Raw genomic sequence first — 13,956 nt, forward strand, 5'->3', positions numbered from 1 at the left:
AATTATAAGAGATTCCCAGTTTTTTAAAATGAAGTTCTCAGTTCCAAGAAAGACGCCTAGGTAAAGAATTCCATCCCTTTCCCATTTAAGTTTCTCGGGAAGAGTCGGAGGAATGGCGCCATTTTGTGGACCAAGATGGAGAGCTCTGCTTTTTCCCCAGTTCACTTTTGTGGAACTTGCCAAACCAAATTCATGAATGCAACGGACCAAGGCTGAGACGTCCTCATTCGAGCGAACGATTGCACAAAGATCATCTGCATAAGCAATCACTTTAAACGGGTTCGCCATTGGTTGAGGAAGGAAACCAAGAAGACGTGCACGCAACCGAACGAGTAAAGGCTCAATCGCAAGAGAGTACAGGAGGCCAGAAAGAGGGCACCCTTGACGAATGCCTCTATTAACCGGGAAAGGGGGACATAAAATGTTGTTAACCTTTAAGAGACTAAAAGTGTTGTTATACAGTAACTGCACATGAGAGATAAAATTTTCCCCAAAACCAAACCCCCGTAAAACAGAGAAAAGATAAAAATGATCAATGGTATCAAAGGCCTTTTCTTGATCTAAGAACACCAACCCGACATTCCTTTGCTCAAGAGAACAGATGTCAATTATATCACGCACAATGAAGATACTGTCATGAATTGTCCTCTTCGGGACACAGTAAGACTGATCTGGGTGTACGATCTCCTCGATTATGGCTTTAAGGCGGTTGGCAAGGGCCTTGGAAAATATTTTGTAGTCTGCACAGAGTAATGAGATGGGACGCCAGTTGTGTGGTTGCTGAAGGTCTCCTTTTTTGGGGATAAGGGCGAGGACAGCCCTCCGGCAGCTTAATGGCAGTGAGCCTGATCGTCGACCGTCGATTATAACCTCAAGTCGTTCTGGTCCGAGGAGGTCCCAAAAGGTTTTATAAAATTCCGCAGGAATTCCATCCAGGCCGGAGGCCTTACCCGAGGGTAGAGTTTGAAGAGCAGCTTGGAGTTCCTCCAAAGTTACTTCCTTGTCCATTTGTAGAACTGCAGATTTTGACAAGGCAGGTAAGGAAGAAGTCAGCACTGTTACCATTTTGTTGTCGATTTTCGGAGCATGATAAAGTTCAGTAAAGTAGTGTCTGAGTGAGGCTCTGACATCTTTTTGATTGTGTGTTATCCTTCCTTCCTTTGTCCTTACTGAAGTTATCTGCTGACTTCTCTTTGTTTGATCTTCCAGTCCAAAAAAGAACTTAGAGGAGGTGTCCAGGTAGCACAAATTCTCCAGTCGGAGACGAATCAGCACTCCTCTGGCTTGCTTTGCACAAAGTCCAGCAAGAAGAGCTTTTTTCTTCACCAGCAAGAGGTTGGTTCTTTCATGATTTGAGGCCAAGAGGTTGGTCTGCAAAATATAATATTTCTTTGGCAAGCAAGGATTGAAGGGCAGAGTCATATTTGGTGTGGTAGGCTCCATATTGTTGGCAAAAGGATCTTATTTGCACTTTGACGTTGTCCCACCATTTTCCAAGGCAGGGGAAGGAAGTTTTACGTTGGAGCAAGGCTCTCCAGAACACACCAAAGGCATCGACAAACAGTTGGTCATCCAAGAGGCTTGCGTTGAAGGTCCAGTAGGCAGCACCACGATTCCGAACTGGTTGGTGAATCCGAAGTGCGACCATGTGATGGTCTGAGAAGCCGCTCGGAATAATGTCCATATTGCTCACAACATTTAAAAAGGTACTGTTGATGTAGAAACGGTCCAATCTTGCAAGTGATAGGTGGCCTTTTGAACACCGACTCCACGTGTATTGGCGGAGAGAAAGATTGCGGATTCTCCACACATCAACCAGGGAAAACTTGGACAAGGCTCTCAACAAAGGCGCTGCGCTTGCTGGGTGCGGCTCCTCTCCATTACGATCAATGGTGGGGTCCATCGTGCAGTTAAAATCTCCACCCAAGCAGACAAGTCCATCAAAATCAATGTGTACAAGAGACGTTTCTAAGTGTGTGTAAAAGGCGAGTCTCTCCGTGCTATCGCTCGGTGCGTAGACATTCAGTACGGTGTGTTTAAAGCCATTGTGTGTGAAGGTGAGTGAAATCAAATACCCTTTGATAATCTCATTAAAAACAACACTGGGACTGCAAAAGGAAGGTTGTAAATAAACAGCCACCCCAGCCCTTGGGTGTTCCAGACTACTAAAAAACCATTTTCCCCTCATTGTCCTTTGCCATTCACTTGCACAAGAGGAGCTGCATCTTGTTTCTTGCAAAAGCAAAACATCAATGTGATTTGTCTCAACAAACTGTTTAACTTCTGCTTTACGGATGGAGGAGCGTCCCCCATTAATATTTAAACTCGCTATAGAGAAGGCCATAGGCTAACATAGAGTTTGGGTGTGTCAAAAACTTAGTCTCTCAGTGTCTGCAGCTCATTCTTTGCTTTGAGGATGCATTTCCGGAGTCGATACACTTGTGATTCCGTCACACCAAGCTGTCCGGCTTTGAGGAGCAAAAGCTTCGCAGAGATTATAAAGCCGGATAAGTCAGGGAAAAAGTTTTTAATTTTAACATGTTTCTTGCGAAAGGTGTCATGAAGAAACTTTATGATATCAGCAGGTGGAACACTGGTAACACTCTCCGAATCTTGGGAAACTGGATCATTCCATGCTTCAGCACTGCCACAAGAAGCAAGTGATGAGTCCCCGTCCGAATCATAATCCGAGTACCGATCGGTGTCCATTACATTATCGTTATGCTCCAAAGATGGAGCTGATGGTTTAATAAGGGAAGCCTCACATTCCGCTTCCAAAGGGGGAGAAGGAGTCGGAGGAGTCGGGGAAGGAAGAGTGGAGGGAGGAGGAGTGGGGGGAGGAGGAGTGGGGGGAGGTGGAGTAGGGGGAGGTGGAGTAGGGGAGGTGGAATAGGGGGAGGTGGAATAGGGGAGGTGGAATAGGGGGAGGTGGAATAGGGGGAGGTGGAATAGGGGAGGTGGAGGGGTGGGAAGAGGAAGAAGATTAGAAGTGGGAGGGGGAGGAGGAGGAGGAGTGGGAGGGGGAGGAGGAGGAGGAGTGGGAGGGTGAAGAAAACGGGGAGGAGGAAGAATACTAATGGAAGGAATGTTATATTCCGCTTGAGATGAACCTGGTGTTTCACTAGTTGAAGCTTTACACCCTGATTCAACCAGGTTTGGAGTAATTGGTGACTTAGAAACGGTACACATTTCACTGTTGGTCTTTTCAGGGAGGGGGGTTACAGTGGATTCGGTGTTAATATCCAAGGTGCCTGTGACTATGGGAGTGGTCACGTGTGCTCCCTGCTGCACAAAACCAATCTCCTCCTCATGTTCACCAACCCCACCGACAAAAAAGTCATCATCCTCTGGAGCAATTACATCAAATCGATTTTTCGTTTTAAAAAGAGCATCTATTGTTGCTTCCAAACACGAGTCATTATTCTCGGCAGCCGGCGCCATCTTTTTTGCACAGCTCGCCGTCACATCTTGACTATTGTTATCATTTAAATGCTTCAATTTATGTTTCCTTTTTGAAGGAACAACGGTGAAGCTTTCGTCATCTGTCAGGGGGGGATTTACCTCCACTCTCGACGGCCCAGGCAGATTGTTCGAGTTTGAAGCGTCACCAACGTTCCCAACTCTAGATATACCACTATTCGTCTCAATGGGTTCGACCACACTAGATATGCCACTTAATATATTCTTGGGGCAATCGCTTTTAAATGTCCCGATTCACCACAGATAAAACAAGTTGTGGTCTCCGTTGCGATATAAATCTGGTAATTGCGGTTTTTATTTTTTAAAGTCATAACTGCATTGAGCGATTGAGCGTTGTTTTTTAGAATGATATAGCAATGACGTCGGAACGACATGATGTGGCGAACCGAAGCGTCAGAGCGGAGACGAAGTGGAATCATGGAGATTCGTGACACAACTGTGCCAAAAACGCTTAATGCAGCTACAATCTCCTCACTCGAGAAGAAGGGCGGGATGTTGGACAGTGTTAATTTTACCGCCATCGTATCGAGATAACTAACGTTAACGAAGACGTCCGGCGGAACGGATAGACCGGTTTCGACCGCCTGAGCCACGTGTCGCTCCTCCGACAAGAAAACCACGACACGTTGGCTCATTTTCGAAGCGGCGAGAACATTCTCGATTCCTACGAGCTCTCCCAGAGCCATCACCACGTTCTCAACACTAACTCCATCAGGTGGAGTAATTGTCACTCCATTTTTCCGAGTGAGTGACTCGTACACACTATTGTGCAAACGTCCGTTTGCCATAGCTTAAAGCTAAAGAAGAGAAGTTTAAATTTAACAAAGGAAAACCGTCACAAGCAACCAGCAAGTGGGGTCAAATGAAGTATAAGGGAAAGGAAGAGTATAAGGAAGAAGCTAAACCACCGATAAACGGCAGGCCTATGAAAACAAGGCAGATGAAAAAGTAGGCCCAGAAACCCGAAGGTTTCAAGGAAAACCCACAAAGCACCTACCGTGCGCGCTCTCCTTCTCTCTCTCGTCTCAGCAGGAAGGGAAACAGGGAAAAAACTCCACAAACACGTACGGGGACACAGAGGGAAACAAAATGGGGACAGGAACAACACTAACACAGCACAGTACTCACAGCTGCACACACAGAGCCGCCATGACGCCACACCCATGCACGACTCACCAACGACCAGCAGGGGGCGAGAGGGCGAGAGGGCGAGAGAGAGAGAGAGAGAGAGAGAGAGAGAGAGAGAGAGAGAGAGAGAGAGAGAGAGAGAGAGAGAGAGAGAGAGAGAGAGAGAGAGACAGAGAGAGAGAGACAGAGAGAGAGAGAGAGAGAGAGAGAGAGAGAGAGAGAGAGAGAGAGAGAGAGAGAGAGAGAGAGAGAGAGAGAGAGAGAGAGAGAGAGAGAGAGAGAGAGAGAGAGAGAGAGAGAGAGAGAGAGAGAGAGAGAGAGAGAGAGAGAGAGAGAGAGAGAGAGAGAGAGAGAGAGAGAGAGAGAGAGAGAGAGAGAGAGAGAGAGAGAGAGAGAGAGAGAGAGAGAGAGAGAGAGAGAGAGAGAGATGCAGAGAGATGCAGAGAGATGCAGAGAGATGCAGAGAGAGAGAGAGAGAGAGAGAGAGAGAGAGGGAGAGAGAGAGAGAGAGAGAGAGAGAGAGAGAGAGAGAGAGAGAGAGAGAGAGAGAGAGAGAGAGAGAGATGCAGAGAGATGCAGAGAGAGAGAGAGAGAGAGAGAGAGAGAGAGAGAGAGAGAGAGAGAGAGAGAGAGAGAGAGAGAGAGAGAGAGAGAGAGAGAGAGAGAGAGAGAGAGAGATGCAGAGATGCACAGAGAGAGATGCAGAGAGAGAGAGAGAGAGAGAGAGAGAGAGAGAGAGAGAGAGAGAGAGAGAGAGAGAGAGATGCAGAGAGATGCACAGAGAGAGAGAGAGAGAGAGAGAGAGAGAGAGAGAGAGAGAGAGAGAGAGAGAGAGAGAGAGAGAGAGAGAGAGAGAGAGAGAGAGAGAGAGAGAGAGAGAGAGAGAGAGAGAGAGAGAGAGAGAGAGAGAGAGAGAGAGAGAGAGAGAGAGAGAGAGAGAGAGAGAGAGAGAGAGAGAGAGAGAGAGAGAGAGAGAGAGAGAGAGAGAGAGAGAGAGAGAGAGAGAGAGAGAGAGAGAGAGAGAGAGAGAGAGAGAGAGAGAGAGAGAGAGAGAGAGAGAGAGAGATAGAGATAGAGATAGAGAGAGAGAGAGAGAGAGAGATGCAGAGAGAGAGAGAGAGAGAGAGAGAGAGAGATGCAGAGAGATGCAGAGAGATGCAGAGAGATGCAGAGAGATGCAGAGAGATGCAGAGAGATGCAGAGAGATGCAGAGAGATGCAGAGAGATGCAGAGAGATGCAGAGAGATGCAGAGAGATGCAGAGAGATGCAGAGAGATGCAGAGAGATGCAGAGAGATGCAGAGAGATGCAGAGAGATGCAGAGAGATGCAGAGAGATGCAGAGAGATGCAGAGAGATGCAGAGAGATGCAGAGAGATGCAGAGAGATGCAGAGAGATGCAGAGAGATGCAGAGAGATGCAGAGAGATGCAGAGAGAGAGAGAGAGAGGCAGAGAGAGAGAGAGAGAGAGAGAGAGAGAGAGAGAGAGAGAGAGAGAGAGAGAGAGAGAGAGAGAGAGATTTTGACTTTTATGTCCTCTTATTTTCAAAGTATAAAACATTTCACAAGGTAAATTTAAACAAAGAAAAAATGTTGAGGCACCATTTGCCTGAGATTAATAAAAGCATCAACACATGAGAATCAAGTGCCATTCTTTCAGGACAGGTGCTCAAGCAGAGTCAGAAAAACAATGAAAGTTAAAGGATCAATGATATTGTTACAGCTCCCAAAAAAATGTGAACTTCATTCTCAACATATTCACACAAGACACCACCACTGCATCATAAGTCTTCAAACACAGGAAGGCTACCCACGTTTACATGATAGGCATGTTCTAATTTTATACGAGCAGACACCATGCCTTTGAAACAAAAAAGTGCATTTCCATTTTTCATGTTGACCAATCTGGCTTTTCTGGTCTTATAAATTGCAAGCTTAGCAATTCCAAGTAAAAAATTCAAAAGCAAAACCACAGATTTGTTTCCAGTGTTGGGAGCAAGCCCATAGATAAAGATTGGAAAGGAAATTTTTTTTTTAATTTACACAAGTCTGGAGATGGCGATGCTTCACAAGCAATGTACACGGTTTGCCTTTTTTATTTTTTGATCTTCGAGGGGATGCCACGGGCAAACTGGCGAGAATCGGGAAAAACCTAAAAGATGAAAGTTGTAGTACTCGAAGAGCACGACTTGCATACCAACTTTCATTCGAAACAGTTGAAAATCCCAGGAGCTCGATGCCCAATTTATTGATTTTTTTTTACATTTTCTAAGTTCGTGACCTTGTGACCATGACCTTGGGATGAAAATGAAAAATCGAGCTCCGTGGGTCTATGCAGGTGCCATTGGGCTAACCAAATACCAAAACCCCTGCCAGATTCGACAAACCCCCTTGGAGAAGATGTAACTTGAAATCAGCTACCCCCTAAAAACACATGTTTTTGGGGCATGGCTCTGCCAATAATGGGCGCAGCACGCCCATTCTCAGGAAAACACAACTAGATCATGATATAAACCTCCCACCCAAATTTTATCAGGATCGGATCAAAACCCACGGAGCTATGCTCGGGACAGACAGATAGACAGACACACACACACACATAACGAATATAGTGGTCCCTTACTGAATCGTGAACCAATATGCCAGTTTAAAAATGATAAATTTAATTTGAATATGCAGCTTTAAAAAATGATAAATTTAATTTGAATATGTAGCTTTAAAAAATGATCAATTTAATTTGAATATGTAGCTTTAAAAAATGATCAATTTAATTTGAATATGGAGCTTTAAAAAATGATCAATTTAATTTGAATATGTAGCTTTAAAAAATGATCAATTTAATTTGAATATGCAGCTTTAAAAAATGATCAATTTAATTTGAATCTGCAGCTTTAAAAAATGACCAATTTAATTTGAATATGCCAGTTTAAAAATGATCAATTTAATTTGAATATGCCAGTTTAAAAATGATCAATTTAATTTGAATATGCAGCTTTAAAAAAATGATAAATTTAATTTGAATGTGTAGCTTTAAAAAAGATCAATTTAATTTGAATATGCAGCTTCAAAAAATGACCAATTTAATTTGAATATGCCAGTTTAAAAATGATCAATTTAATTTGAATATGCCAGTTTAAAAATGATCAATTTAATTTGAATATGTAGCTTTAAAAAATGACAAATTTAATTTTAATATGCAGCTTTAAAAAACGATCAATTTAATTTGAATATGCCAGTTTAAAAATGATCAATTTCATTTGAATATGCCAGTTTAAAAATGATCAATTTAATCTGAATATGTAGCTTTAAAAAGACAAATTTAATTTGAATATGCAGCTTTAAAAAATGACAAATTTAATTTGAATTTGACAGTTTAAAAATGATCAATTTAATTTGAATATGAAGCTTTAAAAAATTACCCCCGTGCGGGAGTGATGGTCATCTCTGCGAGAAAATGTATAGCCTCCTGAAGGTAGGGCAGTTTTTGCAAACTTTGAAGTCACGTGACGCGAAAACGAAAGCGAATATCGAAAATCCGGCCCGATAAAATTTAGATATTGTCCCATAGATTTACATGCCACAATCAAATTCAAGATCGCTTGAGAAATGTAGGAGGAGATAGATTTTGAAAATCATCATTTTTGCATGAAAATCGTCATTTTCGCATTTTTTGCCAACTTTGAAGTCACGTGACACGAAAACGAAAGTGAATATCGAAAATCCGGCCTGACCAAATTTAGATATTGTCCCATACATTCATATGCCACAATAAAATTCAAGATCGCTTGAGAAATGTAGGAGGAGATAGATTTTGAAAATCGTCATTTTCGCATGAAAATCGTCATTTTCGCATTTTTGCCAACGTTGAAGTCACGTGACACGAAAACGAAAGCGAATATCGAAAATCCGGCCTGACCAAATTTAGATATTGTCCCATACATTCATATGCCACAATCAAATTCAGGATCGCTTGAGAAATGGCGGAGGAGATAGAATTTGAAAATTGTCATTTTCGCAACGGACGGACGGACCGAAGGACATCTACACCCATATTATTAGGTCATGCTCGAAGAGATGACCTAAAAATGACAAATTTAATTTGAATATGCAGCTTTAAAAAATGATAAATTTAATTTGAATATGCCAGTTTAAAAATGATCAATTTCATTTGAATATGTAGCTTTAAAAAAGGACAAATTTAAGTTGAATATGCCAGTTTAAAAAATGATAAATGTAATTTGAATATGCCAGTTTAAAAAATGACAAATTTAATTTGAATTTGCCAGTTTAAAAATGATCAATTTAATTTGAATCTTCTTCTTCTTCTTCTTTCGGCTGCTCCCGTTAGGGGTCGCCACAGCGGATCATCCGTTATGATCCGCATAATGATTTGGCACATGTTTTACGCCGGATGCCCTTCCTGACGCAACCCTAGTCGCCTCTTACGACACAGGGGTATGGTACACCTATTTTAACCGGGGTATACACCGGCCCAGTATACTGGTACTCATTTCGCCGACCTCGGAAGGATGACAGGCTGAGTCAACCCCCTGGTGTATTAATTTAGTGGCCCAACGGGGCTTGAACTCAGGACCTTTTGGATCCCAAGCCACTGCCCTAACCACTGCGCCAACACCAGGCTCGATCAATTTAATTTGAATATGTAGCTTTAAAAAATGACAAATTTAATTTGAATTTGCCAGTTTAAAAAATGACAAATTTAATTTGAATTTGCCAGTTTAAAAATGATCAATTTAATTTGAATATGTAGCTTTAAAAAATGATAAATTTAATTTGAATTTGCCAGTTTAAAAAATGACAAATTTAATTTGAATTTGACAGTTTAAAAATGATCAATTTAATTTGAATATGAAGCTTTAAAAAATTACCCCTGTGCGGGAGTGATGGTCATCTCTGCGAGAAAATGTATAGCCTCCTGAAGGTAGGGCAGTTTTTGCAAACTTTGAAGTCACGTGACGCGAAAACGAAAGCGAATATCGAAAATCCGGCCTGACAAAATTTAGATATTGTCCCATAGATTTACATGCCACAATCAAATTCAAGATCGCTTGAGAAATGTAGGAGGAGGTAGATTTTGAAAATCGTCATTTTTGCATGAAAATCATTTTCGCATTTTTTGCCAACTTTGAAGTCACGTGACACGAAAACGAAAGTGAATATCGAAAATCCGGCCTGACCAAATTTAGATATTGTCCCATACATTCATATGCCACAATAAAATTCAAGATCGCTTGAGAAATGTAGGAGGAGATAGATTTTGAAAATAGTCATTTTCGCATGAAAATCGTCATTTTCGCATTTTTGCCAACGTTGAAGTCACGTGACACGAAAACGAAAGCGAATATCGAAAATCCGGCCTGACCAAATTTAGATATTGTCCCATACATTCATATGCCACAATCAAATTCAGGATCGCTTGAGAAATGGCGGAGGAGATAGAATTTGAAAATTGTCATTTTCGCAAAGGACGGACGGACCGAAGGACATCTACACCCATATTATTAGGTCATGCTCGAAGAGATGACCTAAAAATGACAAATTTAATTTGAATATGCCAGTTTAAAAATGATCAATTTAATTTGAATATGTAGCTTTAAAAAAGGACAAATTTAAGTTGAATATGTAGCTTTAAAAAATGATAAATGTAATTTGAATATGCCAGTTTAAAAAATGACAAATTTAATTTGAATTTGCCAGTTTAAAAATGATCAATTTAATTTGAATCTTCTTCTTCTTCTTCTTTCGGCTGCTCCCGTTAGGGGTCGCCACAGCGGATCATCCGTTATGATCCGCATAATGATTTGGCACATGTTTTACGCCGGATGCCCTTCCTGACGCAACCCTAGTCGCCTCTTACGACACAGGGGTATGGTACACCTATTTTAACCGGGGTATACACCGGCCCAGTATACTGGTACTCATTTCGCCGACCTCGGAAGGATGACAGGCTGAGTCAACCCCCTGGTGTATTAATTTAGTGGCCCAACGGGGCTTGAACTCAGGACCTTTTGGATCCCAAGCCGCTGCCCTAACCACTGCGCCAACACCAGGCTCGATCAATTTAATTTGAATATGTAGCTTTAAAAAATGACAAATTTAATTTGAATTTGCCAGTTTAAAAATGATCAATTTAATTTGAATATGTAGCTTTAAAAAATGATAAATTTAATTTGAATTTGCCAGTTTAAAAAATGACAAATTTAATTTGAATTTGCCAGTTTAAAAATGATCAATTTAATTTGAATATGTAGCTTTAAAAAATGATAAATTTAATTTGAATTTGCCAGTTTAAAAAATGACAAATTTAATTTGAATTTGACAGTTTAAAAATGATCAATTTAATTTGAATATGAAGCTTTAAAAAATTACCCCTGTGCGGGAGTGATGGTCATCTCTGCGAGAAAATGTATAGCCTCCTGAAGGTAGGGCAGTTTTTGCAAACTTTGAAGTCACGTGACGCGAAAACGAAAGCGAATATCGAAAATCCGGCCTGACAAAATTTAGATATTGTCCCATAGATTTACATGCCACAATCAAATTCAAGATCGCTTGAGAAATGTAGGAGGAGGTAGATTTTGAAAATCGTCATTTTTGCATGAAAATCATTTTCGCATTTTTTGCCAACTTTGAAGTCACGTGACACGAAAACGAAAGTGAATATCGAAAATCCGGCCTGACCAAATTTAGATATTGTCCCATACATTCATATGCCACAATAAAATTCAAGATCGCTTGAGAAATGTAGGAGGAGATAGATTTTGAAAATAGTCATTTTCGCATGAAAATCGTCATTTTCGCATTTTTGCCAACGTTGAAGTCACGTGACACGAAAACGAAAGCGAATATCGAAAATCCGGCCTGACCAAATTTAGATATTGTCCCATACATTCATATGCCACAATCAAATTCAGGATCGCTTGAGAAATGGCGGAGGAGATAGAATTTGAAAATTGTCATTTTCGCAAAGGACGGACGGACCGAAGGACATCTACACCCATATTATTAGGTCATGCTCGAAGAGATGACCTAAAAATGACAAATTTAATTTGAATATGCCAGTTTAAAAATGATCAATTTCATTTGAATATGTAGCTTTAAAAAAGGACAAATTTAAGTTGAATATGTAGCTTTAAAAAATGATAAATGTAATTTGAATATGCCAGTTTAAAAAATGACAAATTTAATTTGAATTTGCCAGTTTAAAAATGATCAATTTAATTTGAATCTTCTTCTTCTTCTTCTTTCGGCTGCTCCCGTTAGGGGTCGCCACAGCGGATCATCCGTTATGATCCGCATAATGATTTGGCACATGTTTTACGCCGGATGCCCTTCCTGACGCAACCCTAGTCGCCTCTTACGACACAGGGGTATGGTACACCTATTTTAACCGGGGTATACACCGGCCCAGTATACTGGTACTCATTTCGCCGACCTCGGAAGGATGACAGGCTGAGTCAACCCCCTGGTGTATTAATTTAGTGGCCCAACGGGGCTTGAACTCAGGACCTTTTGGATCCCAAGCCGCTGCCCTAACCACTGCGCCAACACCAGGCTTGCCAGTTTAAAAATGATCAATTTAATTTGAATATGTAGCTTTAAAAAAATGACAAATTTAATTTGAATATGTAGCTTTAAAAAATGACAAATTTAATTTGAATTTGCCAGTTTAAAAATGATCAATTTAATTTGAATATGTAGCTTTAAAAAATGATAAATTTAATTTGAATTTGCCAGTTTAAAAAATGACAAATTTAATTTGAATTTGCCAGTTTAAAAATATGAAAAAATTACCGTTTTTACAGCCATTTTTCCCTGCTGTGCAGGGGTTTGGCTTTTTTCTTGAGGTAATGTTTTTTTTTATGGCCGGATGCCCTTCCTGACGCCAACCCTGGTCGCCTCTTACGACACACAGGGATATGGTATACCTATTCTAACCGGGGCATACACCGGGACCAGTACACTGGCACTCATTTCGCCGACCTCGGAAGGATGACAGGCTGAGTCAACCCCCTGGTGTTCAGTCAGTGGCCCAACGGGGTTTGAACTCAGGACCTTTTGGATCCCAAGCCGCTGCCCTAACCACTGCGCCAACACCAGGCTTGCCAGTTTAAAAATGATCAATTTAATTTGAATATGTAGCTTTAAAAAAATGACAAATTTAATTTGAATATGTAGCTTTAAAAAAATGACAAATTTAATTTGAATATGCCAGTTAAAAAAATGACAAATTTAATTTGAATTTGCCAGTTTAAAAATGATAAATTTAATTTGAATTTGCCAGTTTAAAAAATGACAAATTTAATTTGAATTTGCCAGTTTAAAAATGATCAATTTAATTTGAATTTGCCAGTTTAAAAATGATAAATTTAATTTGAATTTGCCAGTTTAAAAAATGACAAATTTAATTTGAATTTGCCAGTTTAAAAATAATCAATTTAATTTGAATTTGCCAGTTTAAAAATTTTTAAATATAATTTGAATATGTAGCTTTAAAAAATAATAAATTTAATTTGAATATGCAGCTTTAAAAAATGATTTAAAAAAATTAAAAAAATTGAGAATTTTAAGAGGATGGATTGAAAAAGAGAAGAGGGTGGGTTGGGTGTGTGTGGGAAGAATTGGGGGAGGGGGGGGGGAGAGGTTCCAATGGAAAGAGGTTTGGGACTTTGGGAGGACAGAAGATAGGAGCAAAGGAACCATGCATGACATAATGTGTTGGAGTCAGTCAGAAATTCCGATATGTGCTTCTATAATAAGTGAGTACAAGCGCGTTAGACAGTTTTGAACAAGGGGAATCAAAATCGAATAAAAAGGAAGATTCTGAATCCCAAAACGTGAATCAATTGGAAATCATTGGCTGGGGAAGCCAATTGAGGGAAGGCAAGATGGTTGGGTCGATTATGGCCACAAGTGATAAAAGGACCTCGAAGGTACAGCCTGCTCACCTGCACTGTAAACACGACCCCCCGATGTTCTCCACAGCGATGGTACACCGATTTCCGCGATAAAACATCACCTTGTGAAATGAGGTACCTGGACAGGTGGAGCTTAACACTAAGGAAGGTTCTAGTCTCAGTGGTCCTTGTACGAAGGACACGTCACGATGGCCCAACATCATTACCACGTATGTTCACACGGTCTTCAAACTTATCTTCTCACCTGGATAATCGGAAGGTGCGTTTTTCAGTCCAGAAGTATCAGGTTCAACTTGCTCAACCCCCATCTCTCTCTTTCTCTCCGAGGACTCGAGGAGGATAACCGTAAACCACGAGATGAAACAACTGCCGGACACAAACAAGCGCTTATTGGCGGTTCCGTGAAAGCAGATT

The 13,956-nt window shown here is 40.8% G+C and overlaps 1 protein-coding gene across 4 annotated transcripts in view; it reads right to left on the reverse strand.

Moving 5' to 3' along the window:
- The window catches only part of LOC147025509 (uncharacterized), a 71,279-nt gene extending 57,323 nt beyond the window's left edge, over positions 1–13,956 (reverse strand). The window contains exon 1 of one of the 4 annotated variants that reach the window (XM_085886999.1): positions 13,787–13,956. In XM_085886999.1, coding sequence (XP_085743125.1) covers positions 13,787–13,850 — 64 coding nt within the window. In that variant the 5' untranslated portion in view covers positions 13,851–13,956. The remainder of the gene's footprint in view (positions 1–13,786) is intronic. The other 3 variants (XM_085886998.1, XM_085887000.1, XM_085886997.1) reach the window with 3 other exon arrangements.

The sequence above is a fragment of the Eptatretus burgeri genome, chromosome 6, assembly GCF_056783735.1.
Source record: "Eptatretus burgeri isolate ZD-2024b chromosome 6, Ebu_testis_v1, whole genome shotgun sequence".
Taxonomy (NCBI): domain Eukaryota; kingdom Metazoa; phylum Chordata; class Myxini; order Myxiniformes; family Myxinidae; genus Eptatretus; species Eptatretus burgeri.